This window comes from Carassius gibelio, chromosome A5 (assembly GCF_023724105.1).
Source record: "Carassius gibelio isolate Cgi1373 ecotype wild population from Czech Republic chromosome A5, carGib1.2-hapl.c, whole genome shotgun sequence".
NCBI classification, from domain to species: domain Eukaryota; kingdom Metazoa; phylum Chordata; class Actinopteri; order Cypriniformes; family Cyprinidae; genus Carassius; species Carassius gibelio.
Genome location: NC_068375.1, coordinates 39,939,288 through 39,963,407, shown reverse-complemented (window position 1 = coordinate 39,963,407; position 24,120 = coordinate 39,939,288). Strand labels below are relative to the sequence as shown.

The 24,120-nt window shown below is 37.8% G+C and overlaps 1 protein-coding gene across 1 annotated transcript; it reads left to right on the top strand.

The window, feature by feature from the left end:
* Positions 1–997: 997 nt before the first annotated feature.
* Positions 998–23,373, top strand: LOC128014951 (rho-related BTB domain-containing protein 1-like). Its single transcript, XM_052598739.1, has 10 exons — positions 998–1,210; positions 1,785–1,888; positions 5,401–5,586; positions 5,991–6,792; positions 6,911–7,130; positions 8,550–8,668; positions 16,727–16,877; positions 17,242–17,330; positions 17,538–17,643; positions 18,289–23,373. Exons 1-10 carry the CDS (start codon positions 998–1,000, stop codon positions 18,468–18,470), a joined length of 2,172 nt encoding a protein of 723 aa, XP_052454699.1. The 3' UTR covers positions 18,471–23,373.
* The last annotated feature ends 747 nt before the right edge of the window (positions 23,374–24,120 follow it).

Below are 24,120 nucleotides of genomic sequence, written 5' to 3'. Positions count from 1 at the left end.
GACAGCAGAGCTCAGGGCGGCTTGTAATATAGATCGCTGTATCACTTTAGCTGTATCAAAAGAATGCACTGCTCTTTGTTGACCAAGGGTTACGTTTCTCCAAAACATTTGTATTTAATTTCATATGTCCTCTTTTATTATAATGGTGTATTAATATTAATACATTTCTTTTTTTACAGCTATATGTGCATGCTCAAATGTATGCGTCTTTCTAAAGCAAGGCAGTTCATCTTATTGAACAAATGTCTGCATTCATTACATAACAAAAATCTGTCATTGTTTTAGGGGAAAAAAGGATCTCACATTGCTTGTTTTTGTTTGAACCTAAAAGAAAACTTGCTAGTTGTCATGGATATTAAGTTCCAGTCATATGTGTTGGCACGCTGGTCTCCTAATGGTTTGTTTCAGCTGCATCCCTCAGCAGAGTCGTTTTCTTCTTCTTTTCTCTGCAGGGAGCTGCTTTTTCAAGTCATTGTTTATGCGAGTGTTTTTGTATTAACAATGTTTGTTTCGGTATCCTGGACAACGTGTGCATATTAATGCTGTCTGACGTCTCTCATACAAATCAACATTTGCCACTGAGCTTCGACTTAGATTTAGGTCGATTCTTCTAAGACTTTCAAAAAAAAAAGAAAAAGAAAAAAGTGCGAGATGCACTTGTTCACATTGACTTTGAAACTAACACACTTTAAGATGCTCTATAGCCAAGTGCAGAACTGTGTTGGCTGTCTATGTTGTTCCTTCCTCAGACAGAAATAGCACCTGACCCAGATTTTTGTTTCAACTTTGAACATTTTGTGAATGAGTTTTGGTGATGCCATTCATTATTGTTGATTTGAGTCAAAACAGTGAATGTACCAAATTGAATGTTTTATTATTGTTTTTTTATTTTTGATTCATTATTAATTAAATATAAATTTATTAGAAAAATGAGTTTTGTTATCTTTTTCATCAATACAATGATGATTAGCAGCATTTAAACTGCCTCTCTCTTTCTATGTTTTTCAGGGCCCTCTCCATGGATATAGACACAGATTATGAGCGACCGAATGTGGAGACCATAAAGTGTGTGGTGGTGGGTGATAACGCGGTGGGCAAGACCCGACTGATCTGTGCCCGTGCCTGCAATGCCACCCTTACTCAGTACCAGCTGCTTGCCACCCACGTGCCAACTGTCTGGGCCATCGACCAATACCGTGTGTGCCAGGAGGTGGGTAGACCTTTGGCATATTGTGTACATGTTGAAGAGCATTAAGTGTTGACAGAAATACTGTACTGTATCTCATTTATCGGAAGTCTAACACTGTACTTACAGTCAAATTAAAAAGTACATATAAAGTAAACATCACAATGGAGTACAACCTGTTTAACTGGTGCATTTATATACTATATACTTAAGCTTGTATAAAATAGTTAAAATAAAAGGGAAAAATTAAAGTGGTAAAATATTCCATTTTATATAAATATTATAATACAATTTATTTAGTTGTATATTTGCATGCATGTGTGTGAGTGTGTATAGCAAGCAATTAATATAAATATAAAATAAAATATACTAATAAAATATGTCAAATATGAATTCAATAAATACAATTCCAAAATAAAACATTTCCTGTAATGTTAGCTTTACCAGGCCATCACTGGCAATGAAAAAAAATCAAACAAACTACAATTTTTTTTAGTATTACATTTAAATGACATTGCAGCGATAGTTATATGAATATAATGTGTTTGCATTGGTGTACTGATAAAATTCAACAATTCAACAAAAGTATTTTGTATAGGTGCTGGAGAGGTCACGAGACGTGGTGGACGAGGTCAGTGTCTCCCTCAGGCTGTGGGACACATTTGGAGATCATCACAAAGACAGACGCTTCGCTTATGGCAGGTCAGTTACACAATATGGAGCTGGATTTGTCTTCTGATATGCGTGTTAACCATTAGGTCATGGCACTAAACCCCTTGATACAAACACACTTGATGTCCCACAATAAAGTTGCTCAGATCAATGTTCCATTTGATTGTTCTGGTATCTCTCCACTCTTGGCTGTGGCATGTGTTGCCCTGCCAAGTTTTTGGTTATTTCTCTAATCCTCCCAGCTGGGAAGGTAATGTGCTGTAATCCTAGCCAAAGAGCACTGCATGGAGACTCTTATTCTCGGCGCAATGGAGGATCAGTGGATCAGCAGTGGTGCTTTGGCTCAGGGCAGTGCAGCAGATCACAGCAGCCACTGAGCCAATAAGGGATATGGGTCAGAGAATGAGGGAGAATGACGCTGTACCTAAATGCTTACAGTTAATTCTGTTGCATTAAATACACAGTATCAAACAATATGGCATTTGCAAAGAAATTGTGCTATTTTTTTTTCTTTAATTTTTACATATTTATGAGAACAGTTTCCCATATTTTTCTGAATCCTATTTAAGATTTTCAGTAAATGCTCATTTGTTTTCTAAGAAAGCAAACTGGAACTGAACCTGTGGTATTTTGTTACCAGCTCAGATCTTTGACCACACAAAGTACTCACACATTAGATAAACTACCATTTAAAGGTTTGCAGACATTTTTATGTAAAACAAACAAACAGCCATTACAGTACTCCAGTCCTTCAGAAATCATTCTAATATGCTAATTTGCTGCTTGAGAAGCATTTCTTATTATCATCATTGTTGAAAACAGTTGTGCTGTCTTATAAATTTGTGGTTTGATGAACTTTTGACCATTTGATGAATATTAAGTTAATTTAACAACATAATAACGTTGTGAATGTGGTGTGGTTTTAGAATGTACTTGTGTAGCAGACAGAGAAGGAGAGCGGATGAAATCTGTGTGAATGAATCCACAGGATGTGTGTCTGTGAGATCAGACACGTCCAGTGTGTGCACAGTGCTAAGGCAGATGCAGTCAGCTGATAAAGCACTATAAATGGTGGTGCCCTGTTATGGAAACATAAAATCAGGTGTCCTTCACCGCTGGTGTCTACTTCTTAAGCTAACTACTCACCCACACAGACACATTTAACATTTCTTGAAAATGTTTATCAAAGCCTAGCTGAGTCCATTAATTATTTGTGAACAAAAATGGACAAAACGCATTGTGAAAAACAAGTGAAATGATTCAAACTTTTAGAAATATCTGGAGGAACCATGACTCAGTGGGGAAGCCCTCTTCCATTGGCTAACACATATTTATACATAAACATATGCATATCATAAATGCATATATACAACAGCAAAAAAGTAATTCTGACCAGTTTAGTATATTATGATGGTAAAGTATTATGTTATTTCCATTGATACCATCACTGTACTACAGTTTTTTATGTTTAAATATGCCTGTGATCAAGAGAGTGTAGTTAAGCATACACATCTACATAGTAGTCTTAGTAGTAGTCTACATAGCTGTACAGAACACCACACTTACTGATTACATAACACAGTCCTTTTATGACCCTCAACACTCACTTTTACAGCACACGTGGTTATTATTCACTGAGAGATGGTGAATGATTGTGGATAGATCTGTAGATGTGTTAGTCTGTGTGTGTGTGTTTTGTTTTTTATTTGCCTTATCTCGGACCCATTTCCACATATTCGTGCAACATTCCAGTGTTTAACATACACGTATGTACACTAATAGAAACACAGACACTGGGTTGTTGACTTTGACCTCTGAAGGCTGTTAGCCATTTGCACATATAGCTTAGTGTGTCTTAGTTTAGTAAAGAGTATTAAGGCCTATTCACATGAAGCATGGTAACTATAAAAACAAAGATATCATTGAAAAAATTGTTCACATCATGACTAGAGGAACGATATCATTGGAATCACTTTCATAATGTTTTTTTTCTAGCTGATCAATGATGAAAACAGCGGAATGGGCCTTTAGCCCATGTAGATCATTTATGGGCAAACCCATTGCAATATCAACATAATATACTGTTACAGGGTGAATGAGATGAGAGGAATGCAGATCCATCTGCAACGCTTTATTAAACAAAGATGTAGTCTTGAAACAGGCAAGATTCTGACAATGGCAAACAGGTATATTGAGGGCAAGACAAAGATTAGTTTGGTAAACAGTCAGGGGTCCATGGAGGGCGAACATAATCCAGAGGGTGAGGCAAATGGATAGTCCACAGCAGGCAAGAGTTCTGGGGCTGGCAGCAAAACAGACAAAACGAGGAGACAGGCTGCGATACAAGACTTGGGTAAAACAGGCCAGATCAAGGCGAGACAAAGACTAAGATTAGGAACTAGGCAAACTCAGAATAGCTCCGTAACATTACTATCACTAACGTAGAGATAAGCACAAACAATACCTGAATGGTGGTGATTTATATAGTGTGTGTTATTGGTAGCAGCTGTGTATGATTGGTTTCAGGTGAGCTAGTGATTAGTGCAATGGAGCATGGGAAATGTAGTCCAGGGTGATGTGTAACAGTCTGTGTGGTGTGTGTCAGTATAATGGGAAGGCGACCTCTGGTGGCAAGCAGATGGAAGTTCATGGACAGGATGCGTGACACATACATGGAAAAAATTATTAATAGTTATGATTGTCAACTTTGGTAATGTTATGTTTTCAGGGAAATTCCTTTGATTAATCATCACACATGAGTAGATTGCCAATAATAAAATAACTTTTTAAAGAAAATCCCTCTAGATTTTCACTCTATGGTGTCAATAAGTATTTTCTGGAAAGATTAAAATATTTTAGAAATGTCTGAGAAACATTGGCTGTCATATTATATCTGTAAACATGCACAAGCGCACTTTCCAGTGTAAATGCATAACTGTGATGAAATCTGCTAGACCAAGTATGTTTAAATCACAACAACAATGCAGTGCTCCATTAGTCATTCTTGTGTAGCTTGTCTCACATGATGAGCTTGTGAGTGCAGCTGTGAAATATGACATGGTCGGACAACTCGCTATTATTAGACCAGTGCTGGTAAGAGTCAAACGAGATGCTTTAATGACTTGCACAACACATTCACTGGAAGAGCACACATGGATTAATACATACTCAAGTTTGTTCATGCATCTGGAAAAATGGTCTTACAGCAATTTTCATAAAAAAAAAAAAAGACTGATTATGATCAGTGAGCACTGAGCAGTGATCTTTGAATCTATTCAAAAATCCCATTATGACTGAATGTAAAAGACATAACTTAAATAGTCTCATGACGTTTTGAAAGCAACGAAAAGATTTAGTAGCTCACAGTATTTTTGTTTGTTCCATTTCACAGTTTTTATTCCAAAAACAGTGATTCATTGTCCATTTTAACGCCTCTGTGTAGGTTGATTAGTGTCCAGGGTTTGCCAATTTCTTGCCTGTTATATTATACTTCAGATATATTCTCTTACACTAAACCAATTTCTTTCTCTTTGTGTGTTTAGATCAGATGTAGTAGTGCTGTGCTTCTCTTTGGCCAATCCGAACTCCCTGCGCCATGTCCGCACCATGTGGTTTCCTGAGATTAAGCACTTCTGCCCCCGCACCCCAATCATCCTGGTGGGCTGCCAGCTGGACCTTCGCTATGCTGATCTGGATGCTGTTAACCGGGCTCGCCGGCCTCTGGCCAAGTACGGACCACATCCTATACCCACTCGTATCACTTATTCTGTTATTATTTTTAAACTTCAGTATGAAAAGTGTTCAGAAGCTTCCGTTTTGAGAGGATTATTGTATGCCTTTATATATTTGTAGTCAGTTATGCATTTGCTGCACTTGCCTTTGATGGCTTGTAAATAACTCCTTTAATATATAATTTTTTTTTATATTTATATGTTTTTATTTTAAAATGAAAAGGTAAAGTTGGACCTGTCAAATTGGGACAAAAGTCTTCCAGTGGCATGTTGTTTCTGCTGTTTTTACAGTTTGTTAAATAATTATTGACATTTGAAAGAATGTGACTTTTGAATGGTAGTGTATATATTTTGCCTGGCTTTAACAATGCTTCTGCTTCTTTTTAACCCTCTCCTCCTAGACCCATCAAACCCACAGACATCCTTCCCCCAGAACGAGGCCATGAGGTCGCTAAGGAACTCGGCATTCCATACTACGAAACAAGTATTGTCGCTCAGTTCGGTGTAAAGGATGTGTTTGACAATGCTATCCGTGGTGCACTCATCTCTCGACGCCACCTTCAGTTCTGGAAGTCCCATCTAAAGAGGGTTCAGCATCCCCTACTCCAGGCACCGTTCCTCCCCCCCAGACCACCACGGCCTGTGGTGGGCATCCCGGATCCTCCTCCAATGGATGGAGAAGGTCTAGACTCTCTTTTCTGCCAGCCGTTGTGTGCAGATGTCCTGTTTCTACTCCAGGCGGGTGCCACTCGTCTCTTTGCCCATAAGGTGTACCTCGCCACTTCCTGCTCAAAGTTCTATGACCTTTTCACTATGGATCTTGGAGCATTAGGGACGGAGAAGGAGGGTGAAGAGAGCTCAGAGGGGAGCGAGGAAGAAGAGCAGAGCCGAAGAGGAGCCAAAGAACAGGCTGGGCGTACCAAGAGTCTGGACATTGATAAGGAGGGGGAAAGGGGCACCAGGGGTTCAAATAGGCTGCTCATGTTGCAGCAGGGCTCACTGAGGACTTCACAGAGCGATAACGCTCTGCCTGCCAGGGGCCAGTGCTCTGTGGGACCCCTGGGAGCAGGCCGTGCTCTTTTGGGATGGGGACGTGGTTTCTTGGGGGTGTACCTGGACATGGTGGATGACCCTGTGACAGGTCGGCCTAGACTCATGACGGTTGTGTCAATGGATGATCTCATTCAGAAAGGGCCTTTCCAGGTAAGAACAAACTTAAGTGACACAATCTATAGCAAGCTATAGCATGTTTTATAAGAATCTCACTTGATATATCTATGAAATATCTATGTCGTGTTATCACTTCTCTCTGCTTTTTCAGGCAGTGCTGCAGTACCTTTATACAGGTCACCTGGATGAGACACGTGGGGACCTGATGCAGGTGGCCACCATCGCTGAGCTTCTGGAGGTCTTCGACTTGCGTATGATGGTGGCTAATGTCCTGAACCGTGAGAGCTTCATGAACCAGGAAATCACCAAAGCCTTCCATGTGCGTCGTGCCAACCGCATCAAAGAGTGCCTGAGCAAGGGCTCCTTTGCTGGTATGCAATCTGAAATCAGGGTCAAGCATCACATATTACATATATATATATATATATATATATATATATATATATGTGAAGAAGCATTAATGAAGGATCTGTCTGTCTTGTAATACTGTCATAATCTAAATTCATACTTGATAAGAGTCAACCTAAAACTTTTTTAACAACCAGAACACAATGCTGCATACAAGGAAACTCAGTTCATATAAATTATTACCCTGCTCTCTGGTCTCTCCTTTTACTACGAGAAATTGAATCAAGCCTTTTCTCCAATAATAATAACCTTTAACAAGCAACTTAAAAGCTGCTGTTGATGAGAGAGTGATAAACAATAAATGGACAGTTCTCAATTATTTAACTGTCCTAATGTATGGTGCAGATTCCTCAGGAAGTTCTGGGGTTATTGGGTAGCCAATTCCCATTACTTGTCAGCGTCACATTCTAAAGTTTAAAGAAAGTTTTTCTTAGTGACACCATTGACTTGAGTCTCATTAAGTTCTATTCTCAATTCCAGAATTCAGTGGAATTGGAATAGAATAGTTCATACTCTAGAGCAGTCAGTTTAAACAGTTTGTTTTTCCTTTCCTTCATTCAGTTTTTTTATTTTATTTTTATTTTAAGGAAATACCCAGTGGAGTGTTTTAAAATATCCCTTCATTGCTTTCAGTGAATATTTGCATATTTGTGGATGTGTTTGCTTTTCTGCCATGTGGTTTTCTGTCGCTTTCTCACTGTTGTTGTCATGTCTTGTTGTCACGTGCTGTTTGCATGTTTGTCATAATTAACCTTTTTTCAAAACTCTCCACTCTGCACTCTCCACTTACACCTGTTTATTTCATTGCATCATCTGCAATTGTCATAATCTCATTACCCAACCATGAAGGTGCTTCTCTCATGTTTGAAAACCAGAACGTTTTTCATCTCCATAGTGGCCTGAAGACTACTTGTAGATTCCCTATGGGTATGCAGAAGTTTATGAACTGGATCATTAGAGATCTATTTGCTTCCCCCATAGAGTTGAATTCTGCACTGAATTTAATAGGTGCTTTTTTGTCATCATGCCTTTCTGTATACAGCCACAGTATACAGCTAAAAAAGACCTATTCAAAAACATCAGTTGTTTAACATAATTAGTCAGCGACATTAAACACGTGGAGTCATAAATGTCAGTCTCTAAAGAATTTGCTGCTAAAATATATTCACTCCCTATATGGTCCCAGTCTGGCCCTCCCTTCACATTTTTCTTCTTATCCTTATCCTTAGTTAATCTTTCTATTTATCATGGGTCTGTGTGTCTGTGTGTCTGTCTGTCTCTTCGTCTGTCTCTTTGTGTTCGTCCGTCTGCCCCTCTATAGCTCTGTAGCCTCGACTCTGTGACACACGCCGAGATGTGTGCTCTTTTCCTCCTGGTTTTAGATGTGGTGTTTCGATTGGACGATGGATATCTGCCAGCCCACAAGCCACTGCTCATCTCAAGCTGTGATTGGATGGCAGCCATGTTTCGTGGATTCTTCATGGAGAGCTACACTGAGGAGGTGAGCGAGATCTATCCATCTGTAGCAATGCATATAGCTTCCAAACCAAGCATCTTTCTATTGGCTGTATTCTCTTAGTATCGACTAGGTACCAAAGTTTATAGCAGACTACATTTGACATCAGTAGTCTGTCATTTAGAGGTTTTTTTATATTAATATATTTTCCTGGACAAGGTAGATCAGGTAGGTTATTTTTTCTGTCTGTATTTTTCTTATTTCATTGCCATGATATGCGACGCAGCTGTCTATATACGATCCATTAACTACTGTGTGTTTAAATTTAGATGATTGACATTGGACAATTTTAGCCATTTCAATTTTGTCAAAATTTAAGAAGTGTATTTTGTCTTACTGCACTGACCTTTCTTGAAATAAATGAAAAAAATAAACTCCCAATGCAGTAAGACAAAATGCACTTCTTAAATTTTGACAAAATTCCACTGACTAAAATTGTCCATTGTCAATAGTGTAGCGAATCTAGCGATGCATACAGGTAGCTTCCAAACCAAGCATCTTTGTATTGAAGTTTTTGGTAGATTACTTTTTGATTGAAGCTAACTAAAAACTATTCCACATTTCTCAAAGTTTCAAATTAGTCTCCGTCACCTTGATCCTTCTTACCCTGGAGCTCTGACAGATCCAACTAAAAAAGTGGCACAGGTAGTTAAAAAGTAGGCCACCTCTTTGACAGCCTGACCCACATTAATGCAGCTGCGACAGGAGACCATCTCATCCATATAGATGGATTTACAGCCGCAAAGTACTAAACAGGGCTCTAAGGGGAGCGCCCCAGGCAGACTGATGCTGAGACGTTAGAGGAGGACCTGTGCCAGCGGGAACACATGCTGATATATATCTGCTTTGTGTCTGTGCTCACATGTTCAAGAGAAGCAAGCTAGAAGTGGTCTAGAAAGATTTATTTGCAGTGATTAATGTTGTAGAGCAAATTAAGGATTTGGTCTAGTATTGACATTATTTAATCTATTTTAATTATCTAAGTTATTTGAATGTATATTAATATATTTCCCAGACAAGGTAGTTTTTCATTGCCATGTAAGGTGATGTTGCAGTCGATATATCATCCATGAACTACTGTGAACTACTGTGTGTTTAGATTATGCACTTGCTCATACCAAAACACACTCATGCCTTTGTGTGGGTGTTTTGGTACATTACTTAGTTTGCAGTGACAGGAAGTGTGTTAGATTGGGCACTTCCTCTATTCTTTTCTTTAGCACAATCATGCTAAAGTGAACAGGAAGTCTTTGTGTGTAAACTTTTAGATTATTGGGCTCAAAGGGGAATTTTTCAGTATTATTCAAATTGATTTCATATTAAATAACCACACGATAACCTTTCCACACAGTTTTTGATTAAGTTGCACTTGTTTTCTATGAAATTATTTAAAAATATCACTAGTGATGCACCGATCATGATTTTTCATGGCCGATTCCGATACCAATTTTTTTTACAAGCAAACTAGCTGATTCCGATACCGATTCCCAAAAAAAATTTCTTTACACAACAAACAAGATAGAAGGAAAGCATATATAAACAAGATGTTTATTTGGTATTTAATGGGCCAAACTGGCTTTTGAAAATAATGATCGTAACCATCTGAATTTAACGGCAGTAACTGCACAGTATGTAGCCTACATTCAATGGATGGTACAGACATCAGCATTTAGCTTTTGTTTTTGAATTGGGTTGAAACTACAGAGAACTGGCCTTAAATGAAAACATTAACTGTAACATGTGAAATTAAAGGTAACAACTGCATAGTTCTACAGTCCCAACAACACAATCAACACACATTCAATAAGATGTTTCTTAATCAGCATTCAGAATTTGTTTTAGTTTTTAAATTTGGTTTAAAATTTAAAAAAGGTCTTTACCAGTGAAACTAAATAAAATTATGCTTCATAAATAAATTATTCCAAAATGTCAAAATCAAATAATGTTGGTGTGAATAAAACAAAGATGCAAAGTGTTTCACTCATCCAATTAAAAAAAATAAAAAAAAATAGGGTAATGATTCATGTCTAAATTTTTTTACTTGAGCCAATGAACAATAAATAACTATTGGCTCAAGTAAAAAAAAAAATATAGATGTGAATCATTACCCTAATTTTTTTTAATTGGATGAATGAAATACTTTTTTTCAGTGTGCTGCAGCAGGTGAATTTTAAATCAAATTATGTCAATGTAATTTTAAGGTAAAAAAAAAAAAAATCATCCTATACAGGAATGATGTTTACTTTTCAAACGTGTATAAAAAGTTCTACTTTACAAAAAACACTGTTTAGTCCTTTTCGTTTCTAACCCAACACGCGAGAAGTTGAGCTGAACATTCCTTCACTGTCTCTGCTTGTGCAGGGTGTCGACAGGTACAGTCTGCTCGCGCAGGGTAAGGGGCTCTTATTTATGCGTCAGTACACCAACGGCTGTTCACTTCCTGCTGTCTGTGCCTCAGACATGTAGCTCTGCACTTCCAGTGCCCGTGTCCTGCCCACAGATTTCGAAATACTTCCACACAAATGACATGATAGCAAATGATTACAATGTAGTCCGTGCACACGGGCGCACTTACGGAAAAATCAGTCGAAAAAAGACAAAAAAACGGCTGATTGCCGATTACGTATGTTAAGCAAAAACCGTCCGGTTCCGATTTATGGCCGGTCAACCGGTGCATCCCTACACTGTAAAAAATAAGTGTAATTTTAACTGTAAAATTTTGTAAAAACGCTACGGAAAAAAACTGATAATAGGTTAACAGTAAGTTCCCGTACTATATACAGGGAAAAACTGTAAAAGATCTAACAAAGCATTTAATGTAAATTTACAGTAAAATTCTGTTAATTATACAGCTTTTAGAAGTAAAAAAAGAACAAATCAATGTATAATTTACAGTCTAAAACTGTAAACTGATATTCCCAGAATTCCCTGCGTGACACTCCACGTTTTGAAAGTATTATGTTTAAATAATCATGTTTTTAAATAGTTCTTGTTATCAGTTATGTACATTTGAGCTTTAAGTTACATCTTCTGTTGCTTAATGAAAGTTTTTTGCATTATTTAAGTATCACGTGTGTTACCATGATGGTGTTTTGTGTTTCCATAAATGTGCACCTTCTATATGTTAATATATACTTCTGCTTGTGGTGAAGCTACTTGTGATGAGCTTTGATACTTCATGTGGCTTTCTCTTATACAGTACCATCTTTATTATTATGGTGGTTGTCAGTATTTTCAAGGTACAAAACAGATTTAATTTTGTGTGTTGTTGAATTTACTGGTTTATATTCACATTTTCTTGTTTGTAAATTACAGCTTTATATTGTAAAATTAACAGTTTTTGACGTAAATGTGTTTACAGTTTTCTGTATTTTTACAAAATTATTCTGGCAACCACAGCTGCCAAAAAGTTTTTGTAAAAACAACAAGAAATTTTTTACAGTGTACATATCAGTTTCAAATTTAGCTCATGTCTTTTTCATCCCAAACGATTAAGTCGGGGGTCAAAGGTAAGGTTTCGCTGTTTTCCTTTCTGAGGCCCATCTCACATACACAAAACTCTATCCAGGTCTATCCCATGCACGCTCTCTGATTTCCTTAGGCTACCGGCTGTCAGCTCAAGTTCTAGAAAGACAAGCTCTCTAAGGGCAGGAACTCGGGACCAAGCCGACCAACACCAGAGGTAGAGAGACAACTGGCTGGGTTATCGGTGTCCAGGCCTGCCAGTGAACAGGATCACCATGTATTACATTACAAGCATTATAGGGAGCTAGATTTACAGCCCAAGTACAAACTGATGCGGGAAATAGTATGCTGGCTGTTTTTCTATTCTGACAGCATCAGCTGAGAATGTCACATGGAGATCAACACAAGGTGGCCCAAGACAAGTAAACTTGTTTCTGCTTTGACAAGCTTCACATGCTGTTTGGTCAAATTTTGAATTTTAAGGAGTATGACAGTTTGGTATACCTGAGTTAAGACATTCATTGGTCTAGCTCTGCATATCAACGGCGGCCTATGTTCCCCATGTTTGGTGTGGTCCCTGGGTTGTCTTTTATGTCCTATTGCGCTTAAACTGTCAAATACACAAAAGTTTGTTAAAAACTCACATAAGTTGCAAAAACCCTGTCAGTTAAGTCTTTGAAGGTAAATATCTGGGAAAGAAATTGCATGTTTATATTAGATCTGTTTATTGAGTGACAGCACCGTAGTATACAGTACTTATACAGTCTATGCTGTTAATATGATCCTAACAATAAAATAAAACCAGAAAATCATTCACTTCTCTGAGCTGAATATCCTCTATAGCTTTAATAAAAAAAGGTCTTAACTTGAATGCTACAGTGAAATGTAATGTTTCTTTTTACAGATTCTGCAAATGGCTTGTTCTGAGACACTGCTTATGATTTATGGGAATTAAAAAAAGGAGCAGGTGGATTTTTATCATTAAAGGGGTGGTTGTGTACACACACTGCAAACACACATTTATGTTGAAACAACACATAAAAGTGAATTTTGCATAATAAATGTCCTTTAATGCAAGAAGTTTTAGTGTGTTTTCAGTAGGAATCTCAGTAGGACTTCACTAGGAGAGAGAGATGTGTTGTTTGGTGGTCAACTCATAGCAACCATAAAATCATTGTTTTCAGTGTAGTGACTGGTTGTAGTGAATACTATTTTTAGAATGAGGTTGTGAATAGAGTGAGCCCTTGTTTCTGTTTATGCGGTAGTCGGCACAGAAGGTGTTGTATAACCAGATATAAAGTCCTTACAAGACCTCAGGGTGGCAAATATTTATAAAGTATCATTCAGCTGAGTAAAGCTGATCGTTCACCCATAAGTGGATTTTTCAGTCTGTACTCAAATGTTTCTTGTGTACAGCTGCACATTATTGTTGCCTCAGTTTGTGACGCACAGAGTCAAGAGTTGTCCTTGATTGATCTACCACATGTAAGCTTTACTATTCTAGTCCTGTGCAGAAATATCTCTCAAGGTTTTTGAGGCTAGGCAGCATAGACTTATTACTGAAGACAACTTCACAAATCCAAAAGACATCTACACTGCTTCTGTATCTAAATGTTATTTAAAGGTCTTTTAATGTTGTATGTTTACAATACATGAAACTCAATGTAAGTACACTTCAGAAAGTCTTTTTTTTCTCTGTTGTTTTGAACATGCTGCTTTTTAAGGATGGAAGTGTCTGGACATACGAGAGATGCTCAGGTGTCAGAATTCTTTTCAGCAACATCATATTTCTGAGTGTGATTGGTGTAAGACTGAGCGGAAGCTGTCACATTTTCCCTTTGACACAAAGATGAAGTGAAAACAGAGACGATTAAGGTGGAGACCATGGTTGCGATGTGCATTGCAGTTGTTGTTGAGAAAAAGTCTGGTTGCTTTTGATAAGCGACTACTTCCTCCATAGCACACATTGTCTTGGGTATTGACCCCATTTTCTTCTCATGGTCATTGCATTGTTTTTCTCAGTTCTTCTTTTCAGTATGAAAATTAATAATCATTTTGCGATTTGTTAAAGGTTACATTTAATGGTGCATTCAGTAGTTCATTAGCTAGCATGAGTATTGCTGTCCTTTATATACTTGAAGTACTGATACCTCAGTGAGGTTAGATCTATCAATGTGGAGCAGCATGAAAAAGAAAAAGAAGCAAATCAGACACCATTTTCTCCGTCATATTCTGGCTTCAGAGCTTTTCTGCTTCTTTGGCTGTACATGTATTGATCCTCCAATAATAAGTTTGTTCCATTGTTTATTTTGTGATCCCTGCATCATCAAGCAACACTACACTACTTGCATATACTGTATACAGAGACGGTAACCAGTGAGTGTGAGAATTCTCTCTGACATGGAGTGAAATATTGTGAATCCCTTCATTTCAACATGAGCAAATATATTCAGGGGCAACCCTTTAGCCATAATGAGCAGTCCTATTTACACTGACATTCTGTTAATTGGCTTTGACAAAGACAGGTGAAGGGCACTGCTAGGCTTCTGAAGTACCGCTGAGTGTCATCTTGCGCCCCCCAACCTCCCAATGTATCATCTCTGCCCTACAGAATCTGTGTCACCTTGTGGCCCTTGTTCCCACAAACTCCTACTTGTGTGGCAAAAGCCATATTTTGTTATGATAGTTTTTGTGGAAATATCTAGTCATTCCTTAATTTGATGTATGTAATCAATATTATTTGAAGCATTATAAAAACCATGTTAATCATGATGAGCCCCATTTATATTGCCAGTGATTACCGCTTCACAAGATAAAGACACCAGTGCTAGTGGTTTCTAGGATGCTATAAGCATTCAGTCCTCAAACAGGGTAAAGCTAGAGGCAATTAAATTCACTGTGTCCTGTCCTAATTCACAGAGGAAAAACGGCTTAGTCTGAGCGTGCCCAAAGCATAAGGAGACGGTTGCCATGGATTGATTTACAGACTCTGTACTTTTCTCTTTGTTTCCCTGCTGAAAGCTCTCCCCTAATTCCTTGGCCATTCCTTGGAACTGAAAGAATAAGCATGCTTTTGTTTGCTCTCTACCCTCCAGCCAAAGCAGAGTCAAAACAACAGCTCTTCTACCTTTAAGCTTGGGTTTATGTGATTTTGGTTATGAATGGTGTTGGATGTGGGCAAATTATGTCATGTGGCCTCCAGGGATCTCCCAGTGTCAAGTATGCTGCTAAATTCACCATAATGGTACAGTGGCGGTAAAATTGCTACTTTCTGCCAAGGATGATAAAAGTGGGTTGTATTTGTGAAATGCACTACTGTTGAAGTGTGGGGTCAGTAAGATTTTTGAATGTTTTTGAAAGAAACCTCTTATGCTATCCAAAAAGAAGCTAATATTATGCTGATATAATGAAATATTATTACAGTTTAAAATATAAAAATACAATTTAATGTATTTTCAAATGTAATTTATTTCTGTGATGGCAAAGCTGAATTCTCCGCAGCCATTGCTCCAGTGTCACATGATCCGGAAATCATTTTAATATGCTGATTTGGTGCTCAAGAATAATGTCAAAGTTGAAAATAACTGTGTTGCTTAATAGTTTTGTGAAAAACATGATTATTGTTAAGGATTCTTTGATGAATACAAAGCTAAAAATAGCATTTATTTGAAATATAATTTAATTTGTTTGTCATTTAAATTTCTTTTACTGTCAATTTTGATCAATTTAATGCTGGATGAAAATGTTACCAAAAAAAAACTTACAGGCTTGTACTAACATGATATGCATCCATTAATTAAAAGCGGAAGAATACAGTATTTTTATTTTGTAAAAAAAAGTTTTATTTAGATGTTATAAACACCATAAATTGGTGCACCAAGTGGTTGTTTTGAATATGTACATAAGTATCCTTTTATGCATACGCTGATAAAATATGACATATCGATATATGGGAACTGAGTCTTCCTGAATGTTGTGTATTTGTTCTGTAAAGCATTTTGTGATCACTGTTAGATGATGACAGTCTCTCTTGTAGGCTGGCTTGTTGGCTCTTGTTTATGCAGAGGCCAGGTTTCCCGTAGCGACAAGCCCACAGAGTTATTTTTCCACAGCTTTAAGCTGAAACTGTCAACGATTTCACACAGTGCTTTAATCACATGAACGAAGAAAGACCCCATGTGGAGGCCGCTGCCCTCGCCCTTCTATCGCTCTCCCAGACCCCTTCCTCCACAAGCCTTCCTAGACACATACATCCCTTTCTAACTGCTTCCTTGGCCACTTCGGGTCCCGCCATGTCAACACGAAGGCCTCCTCTAATGGTCAGCGGCCAGCGCACCATGCAGTTCTCAATAGGGGAGCGCTACTGAGCAGATTGTTTCATCCCTGGATCAATCTGCCTCTCCAGTTTCCATATCCTGGAGATGAGCTATGAATAAACATTTCTCAGCATGGGTTATGAAATCTGTTCACATCAACTTTTCTCAACGTGGGCTTTTGTTATTAACTGTGAACTTGCAGCATTTAGGCTGTTTTTTTGCTAATCACCATGTCTTTTTCTTTCTCCGTTTCTCTTTTTAGGTCTCTATCCCCAACACCACTTGTGCCTGCATGAGAGGCGTTCTGGAGTTCCTCTACTGTGGTGTGTTAACACCTTGTCCTGAACTGGAGCCAATGGACCTTATAATATTAGCCAACCGCCTCTGTCTTCCTCGCCTTGTAGCTCTAACAGGTAGTTTAATAAAGGCTCTATGTTTACCTGAAGGCAGACTGCATATAATGACTGAATAATTCTATGGTCAATCTAGCTGCCATGGACTAAAATGTTGGTTAATATTACGAATGATAGTATTTAAACTCATCAAATCTACTAGACATGGCACTGGCCAACAATTTGGAAAAATAAATAAACCAAATAAATATTATCTACAGCTAAACTAAAGCATGTTGTATTTGTTCAAATACACCAGTGAAGGTGAGACATTTTTCACTGTTGACGATTTTGTTGTTATGGAGTATTTTGCGAATAGTTAACCATTAAGCTCATTGGCTGACGTATTAACACTCGCTGTATGGTGTTTTGCCATGTTCTACAGAGCAACATGCTGTTGAGGAGCTATTGCAGTTGTCCGTTAAAGGGGTGGACATTGATGGGCATGTGCTGGCCTATCTGGAGACGGCTCAGGTAACATTAATAAAGATGAAGCAAACAAAGCCTTTAATAGAATGCAGAGTAATGAAACAGCAATATTACCAATAGTGCACATTACAGAATTGGCATTCATTCATAGCCTACTTCATTCTAGTTCAAAGGATGAACAGACTTTGCTTTTCTAATGAGCCTCATTGAGAGAAATCACGCTGTGCCAACTCTGCTTTCTGTCTGCTGTAGTTCCACAATGCCAAACAGCTTTCTGCCTGGTGTCTGCATCACATCTGCACCAACTACAACAGCGTTTGTCGAAAATTCCCTAAAGACATGAAGACGATGTGTCCTGGTAAGGGTGTTTTTATCCATTTATTTATTTGACTTAAATTATGTAAAAATAAAATAAAATCGGCAAGGATGCATTAGCGTATTTTTCAGACTATAATTCGCACCTGAGTATAAGTCGCATCAGTCCAAAAATACGTCATGATGAGGAAAAAAACATATATAAGTCGCACTGGACTATAAGTCGCATTTATTTAGAACCAAGAACCAAGAGAAAACATTACCGTCTACAGCCGCGAGAGCGCCCTCTCGCAGCTGGAGACGGTAATGTTTTCTCCTGGTTCATTTCTCTTGGTTCATGTTAAATTAATTTTGATAAATAAGTCACACCTGACTATAAGTCACAGGACCAGCCAAACTATGAAAAATGTGTGACTTATAGTCCGGAAAATACGGTAAATTGATCAGAAGTGACAGTAAATTTATAATGTCACAAAAGATATTTAGTTTAAATTAATGTCCTATACACTGTATCACAGTTTCCACGAAAAAATATTGACTGATTACAAAGTTGATAGTAGTTCTGTTGATAATGATGACATGAATTACATTTGAAAATATATTAAAATAGAAAACGTTTCTTTTAAAGTGTTTATTAAAGCGAAAGAATTCCAGTGTCTTTCCTTGATCTTGTTATTTGGTCATCCAGAAAACCAGAAACACTTCGAGAAGTATCGCTGGCCCCCTGTGTGGTTCCTGAAGGACGAAGACCGCTACCTCCGTTCTCAAAAAGAGCGAGAGCGTGAGGAGCAGATCTTACGCAAGCAGCACACTAAACGGGGCTGGTGTTTCTGGAGACATCCGTCCTCTTCAGCACCCCACATTTCCTGAGGGTCTGCCTCCATTCATCCTTTCCACCCCCCTGTTCTCCTCATCCTCATCTCAGTCCAGAGGCGTGTAGCCAAGCCTGGGGAGCCCTGTTTCTGTGCATCTGTCCTGACTATTGGAAGCGAGTCCAGAGGGTCCTCTTTGCCTGTGCGCTTTACCCTTCCCCACCCACGTTGGGCCTTAGTGGACTGCCCATCACGAGAGCGTCATTAAACGGGAGAAGGTTTGGAGAAAGTCTCAAATCTCTCTCTATCTCAGTGTTACATGTTCTACTTTGCGAATGCAACAGGTCTCGCAACAGCATCACATAGGGAACAGCATCATTGCAGTGACCTGCTTTCGCCTGTTAAGACTGTTATTATTATACGAGACCACACACACACACACACACTCACACCAGCACCCCGTCTGAGCGCTGGCGCCCGGGCACACAGATGCTGCACGGTGCTGCTGCGTTGATCTTTTTTCTGTGAGACCTATTTTTGGGAAAACCGTCATGTTCAATGTGTACAAGCTGAAACATAGCCTAGCTTTGAATACAACTAGCAACTAAAATGGCGGCAGGGATATACATATAAAAAAGTTGTTAGAATAAAGGGGATATTTCTCCTGCCTTCATGCTCACTAAAAACAGTTGAAAAACAGCTTCCATTGCCCCATATTGGCTCGGAATACCAATTGTGTTGCTTACTGAATAACAGTTTTTCAGATTGCTTTTCCCCTTACTAAATTTTGCTCACGTGGTAGAACAGAAGGGGTGTGTAGTTCAGGTCTGTCACTCACTAAAAAACTCTAGGACAGCACCAAAGACAGACAACACATTCAAACACAAGCGCCTTACCAAAATATGCAGAAACAAAAACTTGACAGCAAGTAAACTATGAAATTAGGGCTATTTTTACCACTGCCAGTAGAGTAATAACAATCACAGCTGTTATATGACATTCTGTCGATTGAGTTTTGTGATTTGACCTCTAGCAAGCTCCTTGACTTGCTCGCCTTTCACTTCCACCACTGAGGGGCGCCCATGCCTTCTAAGTTTATACTGCTTAAGTATTAGCTACTCTTTTGTTAGTCGGTCCTGTTGCAGATCTTCACACCCTTGTGAAATGCTCTTGTTTTTGTAGCACTACTTCAGTCTTGGCTATTAGCAAACCAAAAAGTAGGTTGCAATGTTTTTTTATTCCTCCGCCGCTCATCTCTGTTATTCCTCTGCTCCTCTACCTCTGCAGTTAGCCAGACTGAGGGAGAAACTATCGATCCACTTCCTGTAGTGTTTGATATGTTGCAATGTGATGCTTCCCTTTGCACTTTAAACATGCAGATAAAATCAGCGCTCAGGATTAACTTGCTAAATGTCACAGCGTTCAACCACTCACCCATTATCTCCTTAAGAGGCGGTTTCACTAGACTTTGAGCACTGCAACAGTTGTGATGTGATCTCACGCTCTGGTGGGGTTTTTTTTTTTCTTAAACCATAGTACAAAGCATTCAACATATAACGAATAATAATAAATTCAAAATGTAAAAATATACAATCTACTGAATATTTATGCAGTGAAATGTAAAACTTCCAGTTTCCAGCATCTATATGCGTATGTATGGAAGTAATTGGAAAGAAAAGTGTAGTGTGACCGCCGCTTTATTCAAGTTCTCCTGCTCTGACAATCTAAATAACAAAATATCCCACCATAAAAAAGTGTACCCTTCTATTTCAATTGAATAGCTTTCGATTTCAAGCTTTGTACTTTGAAACAGGTTTTGTGGTTAAACTGACAGTGCTATGCTAACATGCTAACCCACTCTCAGCATGGTTCCTCCTTTCAGATGTGCATGTGCTGTGGAGTGTTAGCATTCGTTTGCTTGAGTCTGGTCTTGACTGCCTTCCACCTGAAAACATGAGTGCCTATTTACCATTGTTACACTTTCCCTTCTACATTCAAGTATTTCTCGGTGAAGCATGTTTGTTTTGCCTGTTTCGTGCCTTTTAACAAAAGTGTTTTTAACAGCTACTTTGGAGGTGAATGAGAAATCAGAGACATTTTAAGTTTTCCATGCCACCCTTTTTCTATTTCTGGCTTTCTGATTTCACTTCCTCAAGGCTGCACGCTGCTTTTCGCACCAGACGAGCTGAAATCATCAACAGCTACTAAAATAGACATACAGAGCCCATGTGCTCAGACAGGCCTATCTGCACACAAATAATAAATAAATGCAGAGAGCAGACACTCATCTGTGTGCTACCGTCTTGACATTCACTTGTAGGTACTTCCAATTAAGATGCTTTATTTATAGTGGCAGACAAATAAATGAATGTTTATAGATGCCACACTATGCCTAAAGGCTCAATAATTAGAAAGATCATTAATGTACTGTATGACCTTGCTGTGTATCTGCAGACTGGCTCTGCGATGAATTATGTATTTAATCACAGCTTTCCTCTCTGAGTTAGGCCATTGTGTTCCCCAGATGAGTGATTTGTGAACACTACAAACATCAGCATGCTTGTTGGGAAGGAATTAGAAAGCGTTGGTGCCGTGGTAAATTCAGGCTTGTTAGCACTTTTTGTTCTTTGATTATTTGCTTTTGCACTTTTATTTTAGATTTGGTTTCTAAACAATAGCTTTTTAAAATGTTTTGTAGCATGGAATGGTTTCCTCCATTAAAACGGTGCTCCTTATGGCCCTGCATATTTTGTGTTTACATAAAAATAAAAATCCCTATTACTTACTATAAGACTTTTATGTTGGCGGCTCATATTTAATCGAATATGCCTTCATTAACTTCAAGGACATGTGATCCATGTTTTTCTGTAGAAATTAGGTAGTTTCCTAGATTTCAAATAAATAGTAGGCTATTAGAAATGTCCATTAGTCCTTAAAAGGATCGTTCACCCCAAATACAAATTCTGTCATTTGCTCTCCCGCATTGTGTTTGAAACGTGTATCTTCTGCAGGACACTAAAGAAGTTATTTAGAAAAATGGTTTAGTCTGTATAATTGAAGTCAATGGCATCCATCCAACTCAGCTTTATTGCATGGAAAAAAACATTCTTCAGAATATCTTTGTTTTTATGTTCCACAGAAGTAAAAAAGGTCATATAAGTTTTAAAATGTGAGTAAATGATGATAGAATGTTCATATTTGAATGAACGATTCATTTAAAGTCAGAGGCAGTGAGTAACAACACAAACGATCCCTGCTAACAGTATAACTGCTAAATATGCACTTTACCTTAAAATTTGATACAAATTATATTCTTTGAGGATTTTCTTTCAATTTAACAGTAGTCTTTAGCAACCAACTGTAAAGTATTCATCACTGCACGTTTGCAGGTAAGATGTGCATGGGAATGGTCTAAGCTGTAACGCATATGTAATTATGAATAACAGTAGCTTTCATTACTAAGGAATTATCATGCACTTTCGTCACGTTGTTGAAAAAAATGCAAAAATCAGCCCTAAGTTCAAAAAGTTAATCCAAAACCCGTACATATACTTAACGTTATTCTAAATGCTTATCATATTCATTATTAATGACACATTGTGGTAGTAGTTCTGTTTATGTAATAACAGTACAGCATTAGAAACCCACTCTAAGAACTGGGAGAGCACTTGAGAATTGCGGTCTATTGTTGTGTTACTGTGCCTTCAATCTCTTCTCACTGAAGAGAGGTCACTGCCTTTAGTTTTGATCAAGGTAATTGTAGTGCTTTAACAAACACACATTACACCACACACTTCAGCTGACAGCCAGCAGACCACTGTATTGCTCCTTCTGCATGCATGTGGACAGCATGTAGCAATACCCTTTGTTTTTTAAGTGATGTGAAATATTTGTATGCTTTTCCCTCCCTCTAAATATTTGGATGTTTTCCTCCCTCTTTCATTGTGCTGAGCTGAGTGGAAACCTGTGCTTGTTGTGAACAGTGATCATACTTGTTTGGATTGAGAGTGAATGTAAACACATGAGCATTAACATAGTGTCAGAGGCACACTTGCGCCCTCTACAGTCAACTGAAGGTCAGGGGTTTGTTTTATTTTATTATTTTCTTTTTTAAAGGTAATATAAATTGGTGTATGACAAGGGAAATATGTTACACAACATTCTTTTTTGGAATATGACTTTGGTTTATGTGTATTTTTGTAAAATACTAATACCAGAGAGCAGTTTTTGTGGTGATTTTTTTTTTTTTAAATGTTATTTTTTTATTTTATTTTTTAACTTTTTTCAACATTTGTATTAAACTGGAATGGTTGACCACATCTTAATGCTTGTTAACAATTAACAATCTGACCTCAGGTCATAGGCAGAGACCACTTCAAGCCCTTGTTAGTTTCTGTGTTTCAACAGAGGGGCTCTATACAACCAACTTCCTTTCTGTGCTTTGAAATCCACCTTCATCTCCATGAAAGAAAAGGGCCGTTTTACTTTTCTGAACAACATCTGTCAGTTTTAGTGGAGCACTTGTATGCCCTTTGACAAACTGGTGTTTGTGGTGAGGTGATCTGTTTAAATGGTCCTTGCCATTTTCTGTCTTGAGCTGAGGCGGGTGTCACTGACTGCTGTCCATTCCCTTGACCTCTTCTCCTCTTTTGAATCTATGACTTTTTAAAGCAGTTTTTCCCACTTTTAACTTCTTAATATGAGTATTGTATTTTTTTTTCTTAGAAAAAGCACACACGCCATACACACTACTAAGGGCTTTCAAAATACAAAATCAGATTGTTTTGCTGCTCTTGCTAAAAAAAAAAAAAAAACTTTTTCCTGATTTGTTTGTAATATTTTTGAACAACTGTGATTTGTACAAAATGGAGCTGAAAAAAAGGGTTTGGAAAGGTTATCTGTTTCAGTATTTGAATGTTTGCTTGGCTTTTAATAAAACTTAACTGAACTCTTTGAACTCATTTATTTGTGTGCGTGTTTTTTCATTTAAAATGAAATGTTACATGTTAATCATAAAATTGTAACATTAATATATTTTTAATATTTTAAAGCTTTTAATATATGTTTAAAATGCATTTGAACTATTCTCAGCATAAAAATTATTTTTCAAAGTTGTAAATAAAACAAAGATAGACCATCGAAGTAAATCCTATACAAAAATGTCAGTGTATGTTTACATAAATAGGAAGTTTACTTAATTTTCTGTAAGATTTGTACAGGTGATCTAAAGCTTGTCTTATGGAAAGTCATTACTGTAAAATGTCCTGCAGAGGGAGATCTACACAAACAGTTTCGACCATTTCCTCTCGTTAAACTATAATAAATATATTTTAGCAATATGTCATAATATTGCATTATAATTATGACAATTTTGAATAGGTCAACAAATAAAATAATAAAATGAAAAACTTTCATCTAGCTGAGCTACTCAGGTTTTTTGCAGAAGCACTAATCTTATCCAGTTGGCTCTTTCACAAAGTAGCAGACGAAATGTCTGAGTCATCACAAAGTGACTGCCTTCCTTCCTCCAGTCCCTAAAACACCATCAAAGAATCAGATCAAATGGTCAGCCACCAGAGTTGATTTAATAAAACAAGAATCAGAATCAGAAAGAGCTTTATTGCCAAGTATGTTTGCATATACAAGGAATTTGATCTGTTAACAGATGCTTACAGTACACAGAGACAACAACAACACATATAATAAGA